We start from the raw sequence: 18,616 nt of genomic DNA, 5'->3' as shown, positions 1-18,616 counted from the left end.
AATACATATAATACACACACATTAAAAAAACACCACCGCGCGTGTAATAATTCATAAGTGAAAACAAAAATCTGGCTGTCGAAACAACACATCAGTTTAATATAAAAACATTTTTAGCTGTTTGTTTACTCGCTCGGCTCATTAAATTAAAAAAATAAAATGCAGCAGCAGACTACTAATAATTGCCTTCATTTGTATAAGCGAGAGTTGCACAAAAGGACATAATTAGGGAAAAAATTCTCTTTGCTGCAGATGTTAAAAAATTTATGCTGCAGAAGATCATTCGGCTTTTTTTCTCTCTCTCTCTCTCTCTTTCCCCTGTTTCTGCTCAGCGTTCAGGGGAAAAAATTAAGCCTGACGTGTTCAGTGATTAATTCCGGGCAAAAAATTTATTGCTCGTTTATCAAACGAGGGTGAATGAGCCGCTCTGCGTTTTTTGACACTGCTCTCTGTTGCCGTGCGCGAGCAAATTGCTCGTAATTTTGATTTATTAGCCTCGTTTTTAGTGTCTGAATGATTACTTCGTCTTTAAGCACGGTTTAAAGCGGGATCATTTGCGGGAAAGGTGATAAGAAAAGGATAATTGTATTCAGACAAAGATATAGCTGCCAATTTTTTAGTTTACTCTAATTTTGATCCAATTTTCCTAAGCAATCTATTCTTTGATCTGCTCTGTCTCCTGGGGTTACGTAAATTCATGCAGCACCCGTTAAATAATTTATGTAAGGTTCGGCCCTGAATATTTGAATCTGATATGTTCATAACTGTATACTATAGTCTAAAAGGAAAGTAGAAATCATACATTAAACGTGCCAGGGGTTGGAAAAAGGGTTAAATTCACGGAGGGTTAAAATTTTGTACTCTCAGCTATAGAACTTATCATAGTCACGGTGCTACCCTGAATATGTCAATAATTGTGATCTCGGGAGTCGATTGGCGGGTCTTTAATAAAGGACTCCACAATTATCCTCGGAATGAAACGAGTAAACCGAAGGGTTAAATTCACATCACAGCCGTATAAGCTCAATAACTTCTTCATAATATGGGTAGGTTCTTTAAATTTTCAGAGCTGCTTGTCAGTCAGTGTAACCTAATTAACTAGAAGTTTAATTGCAAATTTGCTAAAACCCAAAAAGCCCTATTTTCCGATGCATTGTCTAAATCTGGATCTAGCGAACCATAACTTGTGGGATGCGGGGATTTTTCCTTCGGCAAATTGACATTTTGTATAAAAAATATCGGATAATATGGCATGACGACCATGTTCCCGCCGGTCAGAAGTCAATATGGCGTCCAAGTAATGGAGGCCAATCCAGGAGACAGTCCAGCGGCCAATCAGAAGCGTCGAAAAAGAGGCGTGCCGACCTAATAATTTCATTCCCGCGTATTTTGTTACATTTCCATTAGCCTCATGTGCCATCTAACGGTCGATTCGCCAATTACCGACGTTATCAGCTGTTTGTAAATAAATAACAACAAAAATATTCATTGCGCTGAAGGGATTTTCATTTTATTTTACGTTTGTAACTTTCCCGCCGTACTCTACCAGACGCCATGTCTGCGCGTCACGCGAATAAGGTTAATTTATTTTAATAATAAGTGCTACCCCGTGTAAAACAACTTCCTTGAACTGTGAGCCATTTATTTTCAAAGCCATTTTCGGCATTTCTGAGAGCTAAAAATACCATAAATCTCACTGTGAAAATTTCTCTTCGGATCATTTCTTTTTATTCCTGCCATGTGCGGTGAAAAACATGTGTTTCCTCCTTCATCCCAATTGAAAAAACCCCTCTTTGGCAATTATTTCTGGCGCAAGACCAATTTTGTTGGCAGTCGACACGCGCAGAGAAGCGCCGGAAAAGTTATAATGTGTTTGGCAGTAAAAGTTTGCAACTGGTATTAAAGGCTGGCTCAATTTTTCCCATTAAATTATTCCGCCAATATTTCACGAAACGGAACGGAAAAGGTCTCTTCCGGAAATGGCGCTTCTTTTCGCTGCCAAGACCCTTTTCCTTTCACGGAGCGAGTGCGATGAAAGGAGCGCAGCGCAATGAAACCAGAAGCCGCGCGCGTGTTGCCGTTGCTTACATTTAATGAACCTCAGCAGGCCTTTCACGCCACTCTCTCAAATTAAAAAGGCGTCGGAGTGTGTCAAAAGTGCGTGAAAAATGACGGAAACACTAAACCCGAGCAAAAATCTCCGCTGAAAAGTGTCATCGAGCAGCCGATCTTTAAAATTGGCATTCATTATAGTGCCTTGCATGCAATTTTTCCGCGGATCGCTTTAAATTGTGGCTTTGCTTGATGATTTATTCTTCCATTAAAATTACTAACAATTTTTAACAACGCCACAGTAAAAAATCGAATTATTATATTCTTTTAAAATTTGTATCCAATAATTTTAAGGGTTAAAAAATATCGTTAATTTTTAAATAGAGCAAATATACTTTACAGCTCACACAAAAATGCAAGTCGTGTCAAATTACATTCAAGAAATTAGACATGAAGCCATTGAAGCCAAGATAAATGGAATTTATTTATTTAAATTTGTTAAAATCAAAAAGAAAGTATTCAACTATTGAAAGAAACTTTCAAAAATATTTAAAACAATCAAGTTCCTCGCCAAGTATTTTTTTAATATAATTTAGAAAGTTCAAACGACTTTCCGAATATATGCAAACCATCGATCGTGCTGCGAAAGCAAAGAAAGGTCGCTCTTGTTTGAGCGGAAAGAAAGTGATGGGCAAATCTGACTTTCATGAGCTGACTCCCGTCGATTTCAGTCGCTTCCTCGTCAGACACGACAGAGAACGAGGTGTGAGTCGATGTCAGTGAATGTGATTCAGGGCCGCACTTGCAATTTCCGCGCCACAAAGCACCGCGCGTTCTCGTGTCAGATCACTTTTCATCCCATTCAGATTTCGCGCTTTTCCAGCACTGAACAAACGAAAAGCAACGAGAGAAAATTAATGCGGCGAGCTGCTTTTTGGCGCCGATTTATTAGCCGCGCCTCGAGAATTATTTCCCTGGTGCGCGAAATGAGGAGAAAAATGAGCCGCGAGGCAAAAAATTGCGTGACTGACGCCGATCATTTGTCAGTCTTTGCAGCTCGCCAACGCGCCAAAACATTTTTATTATTTATCACTGTTCATTAACTCCCATAGCCCAGCACCCAACGGAAAAAAACGCGCTTTTGTTGGAGAATTCACATCAGAACTGTCTAATTTAATAAAAACAGCTATTATTTTACTAGGGAAGATTTCTGGGTTATCATCACTTGGTTTAATTACATGTTTGAATGAGCAGGAGTAATATTTTTAAGAAGACACAATAAAGATTAATTTTAAACTATTAGGAATTATCTTTCTGAGATTTAAATTAAATTTTAATCTTTTAAGTATTAAATTTTCTAGAAAAAAATGGAAAAATTCACTAGTATTTAAAAAACAAATTATTCAGCAAAAGTTATTAATTTTGCAAAAATATTAAAAGTGCAGAGAGTAGAACAAACACTAAATAATTTATTTCTCGAAAGTTTAATGTAGGACTAATTGTTTCTTTCAAATCAAATTTAACCAAATTCCTTTTTTTATTCAATTTTAAATTTTAGTAATTTTTCTACCTCAGCAAATAATTTATTTTATGCATATTGGATTGGCAATTTTCGCCCACTCAAGTTGTAAATTGAAGCCTTTCACGCTTCGACTATTTTCTGCCAGCCTTATTCGTCTAGCTTTTTGCTGGCTCTTCAAATTAGCTCCAAAACACGAAGCGGCTTTTACTTTTAAAAGCATAAACGCAGCTTGATAAAAAGAAAACACTAACCCTTTCAACGCTTTTGGAGATTACCCGCACGTCACGTGGAGAGTGCGGAAAAAGCGACTTCCGTCCGTCACAAGTTTTCAAAGAGGAAAGACACTTTCAGGCCGAATTTGTGAAGATAGAAAAAAAGTTATTCGTTATTTTGTAAAGCTATTCTGCAGGAAAATAATATTCTGAATTTTCTAAAAATTGTCTAAGGTGTTTATTGTTTTAAAAGTTGTAATTTGGTTTTTAAATTAAAATAATTTAATGTAAGTAAATATTAAAAATTATTTATTAAAATAATTTATTACATTTTTTATCAAATTTTTAAGCATTATATATTTTTAATTTGTGTAAAATAGCAAGTAATTTTTAAATTTTAATATTTTGAATTATATAATAAACACTGTTGAGCTCATATTTAATTTGTATGTATCTAAATCTATTTCGCAAAGTCCAGTACAGTCTATGGATGTCAATTGTGGCATTATTTATAATAAATAAAATATTCAAGCAGCCTCCAATCTATATAAACGTTCCTAATTTCCCGCCCTATAATTAGTTGCATGAATTAGGCGATGAATGGAGTAAAAAATTAAGAAAATGATAGTTAAATGGTAGAAATGTGTTACTTTTTCACGCTCTACCTGGCACAACCCGGTGAGCTTCCAAACGCCACTATAAAATGCTCTGCGCGACAGGACAGATTAGGTCCTAAGGTTCATGTACAGTTAAAAAAATACATAGGTAGCACTGTACGTTTTCGAGAAAATCGGCATCAAAGTTTGCAATGTTTTAAATGGAGAATTCTCAAAGGAATTTTGCAATCGCGATTTCCACTGAAATTGCGCATTTCCCCCAAAAAATACTCGCGCTTTCAGATCGATCTCCATGAGAGGATTCCAAAACATTGGGAGAAATCATGGTCAAGCGATGGAAATTTCGCAGAAAACAAGCAAAAACCCATCTGATTTCACGCACTTTCCCGCTCTCGCTTTGTTACAAAAATATAAAACTTGAGAAATATTTGCTCAAAAGAAAAATCTGGAAATTTAATCAGCTTTCTGAACATTGGAAGTTTTTGACGCTACTTAAAACTGGTGAATTTTAATCAGGCCAAACACACACCCCTTTAGAACATCTGCAATTGACCAGTTGCATAAACCCTTAGTGTTCGAAGCCGCCAACGGATGGCGCGACCATAGACTTTCTTAACAAAATTGTTTTAAGGCATTTCCGCTGCGATTTCAGACTCAATCTAGCTATTTTGATTTTTTTTTAATTAATTTGCTAATTTTTGACGTGCTGAAAACCAAAATCGGTTCAGCCATTCGCCGTAGAAACGTTGGAAAAGATTTTTTTATTTCAAGAAATAGTTTTTCACGATTCTACGGCGATTGGCTGAACCGATTTTGGTTTTCAGCACGTCAAAAATTAGCAAATTAATTGAAGAATGCACAGTAGCTAGATTGAGTCTGAAATCGCAGCGAAAGTGCCTTAAAATCGAAAGTCTACGGTGGCGCCATCTGTTGGCGGCTTCGAACACTTAGGGTTTATGCAACTGGTGAATTTTTAAAAAAATAAAAAATAACTTTCAAGCCACAAAATAACTATTTTTTATTTTATCACTATTAAATTTTCATAATTTTTTTCACTCGGGAAGCAATTAATTCCCTTTGCTAAAAAAGAGGGCGTGACCGGTAAAATTCTAAAAATTGTTGAGGCTCAAGTAAATGAAATAAATTGGTCATTTAAGGGTTGACTTTTCACGTAATATCATTTTTTAAATAAATAAAACTCACAATCATTCCACTGTAAGGCTTTTAAGTGAGATTTTGTACTCACGTGAAGTGTCGTATTTGACGCCGTTGAGCTCCTCGAAGCAGGGCTGGGAGGCGAGGTGTCCGGCGGCGGTGTTTGGCCAGCACAGCACCGTGTCCCAGCTGCTGCGGCAAAAGAGACTCGCCTCGAAGAGCGGCTCCTGCAGCAGACCCTCCTGCAGACACAGCAACTCCGGATGGTTCTTCAGCGCCTCTAGGTCTTCCGGGCTGAGGCCGCTGCCCAACTCCGCCTGCTCAAGTTGAAATTCGCTCCGTCAACTTTTTGGTCGGCAACGCGAAAACTTTGCAAATCGTGCGGCTGCAACTTTTCTTTCTCTGCCCGCACCGCCCGCGATTGGAAAAGCGCAACGAACATCTGCTCTCCCTCGAAACTTGGAGAAAGACGAAAATGATACAGAGGATTTGCAATTTTTCTTTTTCAATCACGCCAAAGATAAACACGAGGGAAAGGAATCGATGCTTTTGACGAGAAAAAAATGATTTTATTTATTTAGTTGTATTTTGATTGCACAAAACCAATAAAGAATATATGAGGAATCTCTCAGATTATTATTAACTGAAAAAACACATCCGAAGGATATATGCACCAATGCTTTTTGCGCAAAAATCAGCAGAAAAAACCACCAGTTTTTTGGGGTTTTCCGCATTTTTTCTGAATTTAACCCCGAAAAGGTAACAATTCACGCCAAAAAGTTATTAATTTTGGAAAATTACGAGTATCAGAGTGTTTAAATTTTCGGTCTTTTGGTGAGCACAGTGGCCACAAAACTGATTTGGTAAAAATCCGTATTTTTCGTATTTTTATAAAAATTCATCATGTGATCTTCATAAAAATTCAAGTGTTTCGGAAAAACGCGTAAGGTTTCAGAAAACCCAGCAAAAAACAATGCGATGGGATTTTTTTTCTAGAAAAAATCGGGTTTTGTGAAACCTGATTTTAAATGGCTATAGTACATTTCGAAATTTATTGTAATAATGGAATTGGAAGCGGGAGGACCTTAATTATTGCGTTGTTTATTCTCACATTTTGCTAATGGCACTATATGCAATTAAAAAAGTTTGTTTTAAAAATGTACATGGTTCTGCAAGCTATTTATTTTTTAAAAAATATTTTTTGTATTAACCAGCAATTTTGTGCCAATTTAATTATTCAGACGACTAGTAATAACGAACAATTTTTATTGATTTACAAAAAAGCAGTGGGTTGTTAAGTTGTTTGTGAAAATGTTTTGTTTATTTCCAATTTTTACTTTGTTTGAAAATACAATTGACAAAAATATAAAGTTGGGCATAGCTAAAAAGGAATTTACTTTAATTAAAATAATTTTATCTAAGGCAGTATGAAAAAATATTATTTTGAAATAATTTCTTAGTTTCTTTCTATGGCGGTGAGAATTTTTAAGGCTAAGAAATTGTACATACGACTTAAATAATATTACTATTAAATTCAACAGTTGCTAAAACCCTTAGTGTTCGAAGCCGCCAACAGATGGCACCACCGTATACTTTTGTAATAAATTTAATTTTAAGACACTTCCACTGCGAATTCAGATTCGATCTTGCCACTCTGCATTCATCACTTAATTTTCTTTCTTTTGACGTGCTGAAAACCAAAATCAGTCCATCCTTTAGCCGTAGAAACGTTGGAAAATATTTTATATTTCAAAAAATAGTGTTTCCCGATTCTACGGCGATTGTCTCAACAGATTTTGGTTTTCAGCAAGTAAAAAGAAAACATATTAAGTGAAAAATGCACAGTGACAGGATTGAGTCTGAGATCACAGCGGAAGTGCTTTAAAATTAAATTTATTACGAAAGTATACAGTGGCGCCATCTGTTGGCAGCTTCGAACACTGAGGGTTTAAACAACTGGTGAATTAATGAAAAAGAAGAGTGCAAAATTGCACCATTTGGCTAGCAGCATGCAAAATAATCTACTTTTACCCATTTTATTTCGTGAATTCAGTGCAAGGCACTCCCTAAGAAAATTAATTCATGATTGAAATCTTGAACAAAATCGTAAGAATCATTAAGAAAATTGCAATTTAAATTATAAGCGTGCATATTCGTCTTAAAAAGCGTCTTAAAGTGGAATGATACTGGGCAACAATTGAAAATTATTTAAATTGTTGGATGCCATAAACAATTGAACGATAAACAATTTGCAATAATAAATAAGGACCTTTCCTTCAGTAAAAATTCAAATTTTGCCAATTTTCTCCGAAATTTCCAGTGCTTGAACATATTTTCTCGGCATATTCCGATTCCTCTGCTCGAGATCTGTCCAATTGTGTTTGCCACTTATTGGGGAAACTCTTGGCTTTGAAATTAAATCGGATTTCAAGTAAGGAGACAGCCATTACCATTTGAAAAGCACGCTCACTTTCCAGCCAATTTTCTCAAAAAATTACAGAGCTTCTTAGGTCAATTTAGGCTTTAACCGAATCCTAAGGGGCGAGGTTATGCATTGGCAACAAGCATTTCCAGGATTTTGCAGTATCATTCCTCTTTAATTGGCTCAGAAACTGTCTAAAAATAACATATTTTGCACACACAAAAATTATTGACAATTTATTTTTAAAAAACAGTCTTAAAATCACGAATAAATATTTACACAAAAGTTCAAGAGAAACCCTTATTGACTCTTTATATTCTCGCAGCTTTTGAGGCGTGATGAACACTTATGAAAACGCAATAAAGCTCTTGTTGCGTGCGCGCGTTATGAAAAGAAAAAATGATATAGACACACACACACGAATTCAATAACGGTGGGTGGGCATGTAACACGTACACCGCACCAGCGTGGGGCATTATTATTAATCACTAAGGTTTCATTTTCATTTCTGGTTGGCGAAGCAAAAGGACTAACGCACCTGCTGATCCGATGTATCTGCAGCATCACCGCTGGACATTATAATCGGAGAGGTAATTGGATCGGAAGTCACGCGACGGCTCAAAAGGTTGACGTGCCTGGCCGCACCCGCCACCGCTTTTCAACTCGCACCGGCCTCATCTTTCTCGATGCCTCGCCTGCAACACAAACACACAAACGTGTGGAGTGGAATCCTTATTAATCAATTCGCCGGGCAAACATAGAAATCGGTGATATCACCGCCGACAGATACGAAGCCACAATGCTGTTATGATTTCTACTGCTGTGGATACGAAAACAATATTTGTTCCAGTTATCTGACCATCTAAAATAGTTCAGTTTTTAAAATCTGACTCGCTGCGTTGGAAAATTTGTTCATCTGAATTACTTTTAGATGATTCACGTGATTTTCAGACTATTTAAAATAGTTTAAGGGGCGAAAAGTCCGTCTAAAATCATCTAAATTGGTTGGCAAGGCTTGAAACCACCCTACAAATATGGAAAATGGTCTAATTACTCAGTTTTGGATGAAACATATATTTCAATAAATTAAAATTATTTCTTAAGTAACCTGAAATTTTATTAAACAAATAAAACATTTAAAGATTTAACAGTTTTTTCCTAATTTTCGTTGAAATTTGGCTTTAAAATTTAATGTTTTGTTGTAGTTATTTAATTATTCACATTCGGTAAATTCGCTGAAAATGGCTGAAAAAACAAAATTGGTGAATTTAAATTAACCAAGTGATTTTTAGCACATTTAAAAATTGGCGAACCCTGATTGCACAAAATTAAACAACTGTTTCTTGTGTTTTTCGCAATTTTGCGCATTTTTTCGAAGCACATGCAGTTTCACTTTAAAAATCAACCCCTATATACGAGGTTTTACATTACGGAGAATTGCGCTTTTCTACAATCATGAGATAATTTTCTATAACAAATGTTTTTACAAGTTATCTGTCTTCAAAATGTTACAAATTGATTAATTTAAAAAAAAAACGTTTTACAAGCAAAAGTTTTATTTCTATTTATTTATTTATTTATTTATATCAAGCAACAGCAAATAATTCAATTTTAAGCCCATGCTTTCTAATGGAATTTTCTAAGTAACTTATTTTGATTCATATGATTGTGGAAAAACGTAATTCACCAGTTAAAATAAACCACCTATACAGAAATGAATTTTTTATTTAAATTAAAATGCACGCGTGTTTCGACAAAATACGCAAAACTTTGAAAAACGCATCAAACACAGTTTTATTAGATTTATAGGCTCATGACGATATTGACAAGTAAATTATCCAGACAGACGAGTAATTTATTATATAAATTTTGTAATTTATATTATTACTACCCCCATTTACTAACCATTTTCTTGGCTGTGCTCTGGTAAATTTTGGCGTTGTTCTGAATAATCAATTCCGGTACGCCGTACAAAAGTCACGCAACTATTTTCTCTTTAAATATATTCACGCTTGAAGTATGTGATTCAACAAATTTCTCGTCGCACTGCAATTTCGTAAAATGCGCACAACGAGAAATTACAAAATTTAACATAAATTATTCATCTGTCTCAATTTTCGCCAAATTTTCAATGGGCGAAAACCATATGGTAGCTAGAACCCACCGTTTTTTGTTTTAGACCGGAAAAAGTCATGTTTTACGCTAAAAGTAACAATCGGAGAGTATGAAAAATTCAAATAAATCAACCCATTCGTTTGTTAAATCAGTTGCCAAATTAATATTTCGGGCATGTGTTTCAGAAGATGCGCAAAACTGTAAAATTATATTTTTTGCGGTGCAATGGTATTTTACGGAAAAGTGCAGGTTTTTGCGAGTGGTTTAAAGAGTATTGATACTGCAAAACCGTGGAAAATGCTTGTTGTCAATGCATGAAATCATCCCTTAGGATTCAGTTCAAGCCAAAATTGATCTAAATAGCACTGTAAATCTTTTAGAAATGCTTTTCAAATGGTAAGAACTGTCTCCTTACTTGAAATCTGTATTTTATTTCCCAACAAAGAGTTTCCCTAAAAGGTTTTTCATAGGCTGTTGGACAGATCTCAACGAGAGGAATCGAAATCTGCCAAGAAAATGTGCTCAAGCGCTGGATATATTAGAGAAAATTTAAATTTTTACTGCAGCAAGGTCCGTTTTTTATACTGTTGAAGATTTTAGAACAAATTTGTTTTTTGCCTGCAACAATTCAAATTAATTTCAATTGTCGCCCAGTGTTGATCCACATTAAAGAAGAATGATACTGGAAAAGCCTGGAAAATGCTTGTTGCCAATGCATAAATTCATCTTTTAGGATTCAGTTAAAGCCTAAATTGGTCTAAGAAGCACTGTAATTTTTTGAGAAAATTGGCTGGAAAGTTAGCGTGCTTTTAAAATGGTAATGGCTGTCTCCTTACTTGAAATCCGATTTAATTTCAAAAGCAAGAGTTTCTTCAATTACGCCGTTGGACAGATCTCGACGAGAGGAATCGGAATATGCCAAGAAAATATGTTCAAGCACTGTAAATTTTGGAGAAAATTGGCAAAATTTGAATTTTTACTGTAGGAAGGTCCTTTTTTATTATTGTAAATTGTTGAACAAATTGTTTATCGGTCAATTGTTTAAGGCATCCAACAATTTAAATAATTTTCAATTGTTGCCCAGTATCATTCCACTTTAAGTCTCTTAAAATTCATGAGCAGAAAAATAAAATCGTCTGTCTGTCTTATAATTTCCCATTCCTTTTGCAATAGACGTCTTTCCATAGAAACAAAACAGCTATCTTAATTAATTCCTTTAAAAGTTAAATCTCCACAACTTTTTCAATTTAATTAAAACTAAATACAGAAAAAAACTGTTGAGTCGCAGATAGTAGATGGTAGTGCGCGCGGAAGGCGGAAGCAGGAGAGAGATTTATATCTGTAAAGACCGCCGCTTTGAAGTGATTGCGAGAATAATGTCCAGCCAGGCAGGCAGTCAGCCAGTGATAGGGGTAGGCAGGGGGTAGGCACTCGTCATCCCGGTCATCACTCATTATCCCAGAGGGGATAACGCGCGCGCTTTATACGCAGGTTCACCGGCCGCGCGCGGCCGGTCGGCTGGCGTAATTAAAGTGCACCTCATTAGTTTGGACGGGAAGAAGAGAGAGAGAGAGAGGCTTTTCAAAGTTGGCGCCTTTTCACGTCACTCCATTTGCCGCGGCGAAAGCTATTGAGCGCAAATCTGGCCGCGAGCGAGCGAGCGAGCGAGGGTCGGGGTCGCGTCGCCTAATGAGCCGCCTTATTGACACACGCCGCCCGCCACCAATAATTACTTGCGTATTCTGCTCTCGCGCGCGCCTCTCGCCGCGCCACTGCTCTCCAGCAGGCCGAATTCAAATCACAGCTGACCTGATTATCACATAGACAGGCCGCACATTTGCAATTTCGATCACACGCGCCAGCCTTCTCTTCAGATTCTAAATATTGTTTTTTTAGTCATTCTAGAGACAAGAGAGAACAAAGGAAAAATATGGTGGGCTTATTTCACGAGAATAATTCAATTTTCTGAATTTTACCAAAGGGTAGCTTGTTTCGGTTTGTTTTTGGGCCGAAACTTCTGAATATTTACGCTTATAACACGATGTAAAGGTTCTTGAAGATTTTTTTATTTCCTGCATTTTTACTTTTGATCAAATATTTAATTAATTTAAATCTTTATCGTCCTTTATGTAAAAAAATCAAATTTTGTTTCGCAGAAAGAGGAAAGATGTTTTATCTCTTTAAGACAAATCCGTTTAAAAATACGAAGATACATCAGTGTAAATAAAGTAGAGTTAATGTAAGTTAATTGCTCAATAATTACGATTCAATTTATTATTTTTCGATAAAAATTCTGTCAATTGGCTTTTTTTAGAATAAAACAAATCAGGGATTTTTTAGAGATTTGTCTAAAATCATGATTTTCAGTTAATATTTTAAGCCAAAGTAGAGCTTAAAAATCAAAGTTCTTCAGTGGCATTGCATTTTTCCCACAGGAAATTAATTATTCACACAGTTACATGGCTGCAAATTACTATCTGCTATTAAATTTAGTTTATATGCTATCAAAAAATTTCAGTCCAATCTGCATGATGTGCTGAATTGATAATTATTTTAAAATTAGAGCGGCGCGCACCTTAAATGTCAATTTTTTTTAAGTTGGGAAATATTTATTTCACAAGTAAACCCAGTTTTACTCAGCGGGGACCCGATTCGTGCGACACACAGATAAAAAATGGCGCGAAAAATGGCGGTCACGTGAAAATGTGCGAAAAGAAAGCAAGTTTTGGTTAATATTGTGACTAAAATTTGCACTACTCTTAACTAATTGTGTTTTTTGGATCGCAAAAACAAACTCTTGACACTCGTACGGCAATTCAAAGAGAGCTTTTTGCTTCTCACATTCAGACGCCATCTTGGATCTGCGCAGTGCGAACCAATTTTATCGCCCATCTGGACCCCGCTGATAAAAGGTTGAAAAAGTTGGATTAGGAATCTTTTTTAGATCTTCTTGAAGATTTTTTTATTTCCTGCATTTTTACTTTTGTTCAAATATTTAATATATTTTTATCTTTATCGTTCTTAATTTTAATAAATTCTAATTTTATTTTGCAGAAAGAGGGAAGATAATTTTTCTATTTTTAGACAAATGGATTAATGTTTTTCCGTTTAAAAATACGAACATACATAAGTATAAATAAAGTTAATTAAGGTTAGTTCATCATCTTTCTTTTCGCCTAAATTTATTTATTTTTCGAAGAAAATTACTGTCATCTACCGTTTTTCAAGAATGAATCAAATTAGGGATACTGTTAGAGATATTTCTAGAACCGTTATGATTTTCTGTTAAAATTAAAGCCAAAAGTAGAGCCAAAGCCTTAAAATCAGAGTTTTTTTCACACGGGAAATAAATTTTTACATGGCTACAAATTAAAGTAAATTCATACCATCTGCTATTCAATTGCGTTTTTAAATTATATCAAACACACTACTTAGTCCAATCTGCATGTGCTCAATTGATAAATATTTTTAGATTAGAGCCGCACCTTAAATATAAAAGGGGAAATATTTAATTGACACGCAGTAAACTCTGTTTTACTTTACTCACAGCTGCCCGTCCCAAAACTTTGATGCTGACACCGAAATCGTCAAAATATCATTTAAATTTTAGAGAGTGCAATATTTCAAAGGCGGAGAGTAAAGCAATAAATTTACATTTTTAAATAATATATTAAATAGGCAAAAATGTTGCTCAATAAATTAATTAATTGCCTAAAAAAATTGGCGATGATTTGTTTCGTTGATTTCGAAGCATTCCGCCTTTGAAACTCGAAAACACAATATTTTTCCACCTTGTGAAACCTCTCAAATTTAGTATTTTTGTTTCTACTTGTCACGAATACAAAAATTTCCTATCATTGGAATTTTCTATTAAGCCCTAATGAATTTAACGGCAAAGCCCCACCTCTCCCGCCCCTGGTTGGTGTTTTTTTCATTTTTGTGTCTATATTGACAAGTTGAGCTACTCTTATTCCTGAAAATCCTTGACCATAATCTAGTTTATTAAATAATCTAATTTTATTCCACTAGTTTGAGTTCAGCACGAGTTACTTCAAAGTTTCAATTTTATTTTACTTCCCCCCTGTTTTCAATTGAATTTTGATTCAAAAAATAAAATATCAGGAATTTTCTGCTGATTTCTAGGTTTTCAGGAGCTTTCCCAAATAACACAATTTCCCTTATTTTCACAGAAATATAATTTAGACCATTTAATTGATTAATTACAAAACACAGTATAGAGGAAAAATTGTCGTGCCCGAGGAAGGAAGGCGGGCAGCCTGCGGATCCACTTTTCAAACTTGTGCTTGTCGTGCGGTAAAGGTCATACGTCATACGGCGTGAAGGCAAAAAAAAGGGGGAGAGACACGAGAGAAAAGCGCTTTTTGCTTTTAATGCAAATGAGCAGAGCGTGGGCGTTTCGTTATTAAGAAAATAGCGGCGAGAATTTCGCGCTTATGCGCATTTCGCGCACTCATCAGCAGTTTTCAGAGGCGTGCGAGCCGAGCCGACATCGCATGACAACCAATACCGCGCGTCTAATAATCGGCGCCGTCATGTCTCGCCTTTTTAATCTGCTTTCCTCCTCGTCACTGACTGATTGTGAGAGAGCGAATGAAGTGCGATCAACTCTGATCCACAAAACTTCACATTGGCTTTTGAGCGTTTAATAAAGAATCAACGATATTAAAAATTTCAGCCGAGGAATTTTTTTCCGCTGATTAATAGAACAATTACTTAAATCAACAATTTAACAAACAAAATAGATTTCTGACTGAAAAAAATTTAAACCTGACAAAATCTACTGATTTTTTCTTTAAATTTTCTAGTTTTGCCACCTTAAGATTACAATAAAGCTCAATAATTGTTATTAATTTTTGTGTTCCATCCAGCGGGGACCAGATTCGGGCGACGCGCAGATATGGCGTCCTGTGGAGAATGGCGCGAAAAAACGTTAACGTGAAAATACGAGAAAAGACGCAAGTTTTGGTCAATAATTTGCATTACTCTTAACTAATCGTGTCTTTTGGATCGTAAAAACAAACTCTTGACACTCGTACGGCAATCCAAAGAGAGCTTTTTGTTTCCCACACTCAGACGCCATCTTGGATCTGCGCAGTGCGAACCAATTTTATCGCACATCTGGCCCCCAATGCTTGTATAGAATTTAAACAACGTTTCTCTTGCCGAAATTATTTATCGATTTGCTGAATGTTGCACCAGGTGCAGAAGCCTCATGAAGTGGAATTAGTTTTGAGCACTTTGAGCAGTGCGAGTTGTCACAAATTACAGCTAACAAGCCGCAAACAGCCCTCTAGGGGGTGAACGCGCGGTGACATTTGTTCAGCCCCAATCCGCTATTAGCTCGAATCCTAACGTCATTCTGATTGTGTCCCTTCCTCTGCATTAAAACGTAATTGAAATCCAAGCCACGAGCAAAGAAATCCATAACCTAATCGTGCAAACGGCAATTACAGATCGAGCTAGTCTGCTCTCGAGCTGCGCGATGGTTCAATTATTTCGCGATCAGCTGAGCCGAGCGTAAGTATAAAGTCGTCCAACTCGAACGAGATTCAATTTAGCTCGTCGAGTGCACATACATACATGTGCGTCTTCAATCGAACAAAGCTCCAATCTGATCAAGCCAATTGTTAAAATAAAATCCGATATTCTATCAAGAGTAATATGTAATCAAAAGTCAGCCATGTGGAAATTTAAATCCAGATTTTGCCAAAAAAAATTTACGCTGCTTTGCCTTGGTTGAAAAAGGCTTAATTCTCTGTTACAATTTCCAACAATGCGAGGCTTTTGAGGGAATTTTCCAATTTTTGGCAGGATAAAAGAGGATTTACATTGAGAGAAATTTATTGTGATTCTTTTTATTTTTTTAAATTTAGGCAGATTTACCTGCACCGCAACACAATCTTTAGTCAAAGGCTTATTGGTTCAATGAGACAGTTTTGACTCATTTCAAACGAAATCAGGTTTCAGTGCATGCATGTTACAAAATTCTCTGACAAAAATAAATCGAATTTTTAATGTGCGTTCAATGCGGGAATTTATTCTAAAATTATCTAATCTTCTCGTTTTCTAGCCTTTTAAAGTGGAATGATACTGGGCAACAATTGAAAATTATTTAAATTGTTGGATGCCTTAAACAATTGACCGATAAACAATTTGTTCAACAATTTGCAATAATAAAAAATGACCTTCCTACAATAAAAATTCGAATTTCGCCAATTTTCTCCAAAATTTACAGTGCTTGAACGTATTTTCTTGGCAGATTTTGATTCCTCTGGTCGAGATCTGTCCAACGATGTGTGCCACTTATTGGGGAAACTCTTGGTTTTGAAATTAAATCGGATTTCAAGTAAGGAGACAGCCATTACAATCTGAAAAGCACGCTAACTTTCCAACAAATTTTCTCAAAAAATTACAGCGCTTCTTACGTCAATAAAGGCTTTAACTGAATCCTAAGGGATGAGTTTATGCATTGGCAACAAGCATTTTCCAGGCTTTTGCAGTATCATTCCTCTTTAAGTTAATTTTTATTGCAAAGGTTGTAAACTAAATTATAAATAAAAGTTCTAAAAGCACGCAAAAAATTATTTAATTAGTTTAGTTTCATCTGAATGATTTAGCATGATTTTTGAATTTAAAAATGAAGCTTTATATAATATTATTTATATCTAGATATCGGCGGTAACTATAAATAACATAAAAAATTTATGCTGGGCAAGTCAATATGGCATTAAAAAATGAATTGAACGAGGTGTGAAATTCTGATAACATAAATCTATTGATATCTGTATTAGTTATTCCTCCTGTCTTAACTTAATTAAAATTAAAATTAAATTCTACGATACCACAAAATATTGTCCAATAATATCTAACATTTTTGGGCGGCAAGTATAAAAGTAGTTTTAAACATTTTAATAATTTGAACCAGCAGTTTTTCCTGCAAAAGGGCAACAAGGGGATTAATTTTGCGAGCAAGTGCGTCTTTCAAAGCCGCCGTTGGTTCTAATCAGCGTGGATGCGCACGGATTAGGCAGCACGAATTTCCAGCTTCAGTCTGAGCCAAAGGCTGCGCAACAATTGCGCGGAACAAACAAGCGCAACAAACGCGATCGAGCGCCGGTTGGCTGCCGTACAAGTTAATGCGATGCTAATGGGATGCTGCGCCTTTTCTTTAAAGTTGGAACAAACAATCGCCCCCAGTTGCCCTGCCCTTTGTCTGATGTGCGAGGGGCGAGGGTCAAGTATGCGTCTTTTTTGTTCTATTTATAGCCGAACAAAAGGGCTTTGGAAAAGCCTCTTTGATGTATGATTTGGGTTATGAGAGGAAAATTTAATTTTTGTTCCGGTAACAAGTTTTAGTGTCACTCTTTATAATTTGAATTAATTAGAGATGTCCAAATTAGTATTTTGTGGCCATTAAATTGATTTTTTTCCGGAAAATCATGCGACGTTTGCCATCTTTCAACTAGGGAAGATAGGATTTGATTTGATATTCGCATTTGCTGTTTTATTTTCCAGATGATAAATCTATACTATCGTGACGTCCCACAAACATTTAATTTGGCCAATTGATGATCTTCTTTCGTTATATCAATTATTTTTTCTCAAAATTTATACTCTTTTGAGACTCCTTGAGATTCAAGCTGTGATTCAATTTTAAATTTCAATTCCTTGTCAAAACTATTTTAGAATATAATATAGAAAATAATAATTTCGATATCACAAAAGCAAAAGTTCAATTTTCAAAACTTGAAATTGCTTATATTTATTTCATTCAATTTAACAATATTATGAGAAATAATTTTTTAAATAAAAAGTTTTATTAATGTTGTTTAAAATTAATCAGCATTTAAAATCATTTAACAGTGAAAATGCTGTCTCAACTAGTATTAACAAGTTTTAAAATAACTGTTCCAGACAAAAGCAAAAATTTCTAATTAAAGAGGAATGATACTGGAAAAGCCTGGAAAATGCTTGTTGCCAATGCATAAACTCGGCCCTTAGGATTCAGTTAAAGCCTAAATTGACCTAAGGAGCACTGTAATTTTTTGAGAAAATGTTACCGTGCTTTTCAAATGGTAATGGCTGTCTCCTTACTTGAAATCCGATTTAATTTCAAAACCAAGAGTTTCCCCAATAAGTGGCATACACAATTGGACAGATCTCGACGAGAGGAATCGGAATATGCCGAGAAAATATGTTCAAGCACTCAAAATTTTGGAGAAAATTGGCAAAATTTGAATTTTTATTGTAGGAAGGTAATTTTTTTATTATTGCAAATTGTTGAACAAATTGTTTATCGGTCAATTGTTTAAGGCATCCAACAATTTAAATAATTTTCAATTGTTGCCCAGTATCATTCCACTTTAAAGTGGCTTGAAACTTCATATCAATTGAAATTAATTTGAATTGTTGCTTCCATTATACAGGCATTAGCTTGAGTCTCAACAATATGCTATAATTAAATTAGGACTTAAAAATAACAATTAAATGTCCATTTTGG

The 18,616-nt window shown here is 35.4% G+C and overlaps 1 protein-coding gene across 7 annotated transcripts in view; it reads right to left on the bottom strand.

The window, feature by feature from the left end:
• The window catches only part of LOC135946215 (diuretic hormone receptor-like), a 160,380-nt gene that overhangs the window by 61,714 nt on the left and 80,050 nt on the right, over positions 1-18,616 (bottom strand). For all 7 annotated transcript variants that reach the window (XR_010575498.1, XM_065494334.1, XM_065494336.1 and 4 more), the window contains 2 exons: positions 8,519-8,675; positions 5,650-5,875 (listed from right to left, as the gene is read on the bottom strand). Coding sequence is in view for 6 of the 7 variants with exons in the window: in XM_065494334.1 (XP_065350406.1) it covers positions 5,650-5,875; positions 8,519-8,557 (265 nt within the window). In the remaining variant the exon portion in view is untranslated. The remainder of the gene's footprint in view (positions 1-5,649; positions 5,876-8,518; positions 8,676-18,616) is intronic.

The sequence above is a fragment of the Cloeon dipterum genome, chromosome X (assembly GCF_949628265.1).
Source record: "Cloeon dipterum chromosome X, ieCloDipt1.1, whole genome shotgun sequence".
Lineage (NCBI taxonomy): Eukaryota > Metazoa > Arthropoda > Insecta > Ephemeroptera > Baetidae > Cloeon > Cloeon dipterum.
The sequence above is the reverse complement of the archived record's forward strand: the minus strand, read 5'-3'. Positions and strand labels throughout refer to the sequence as shown.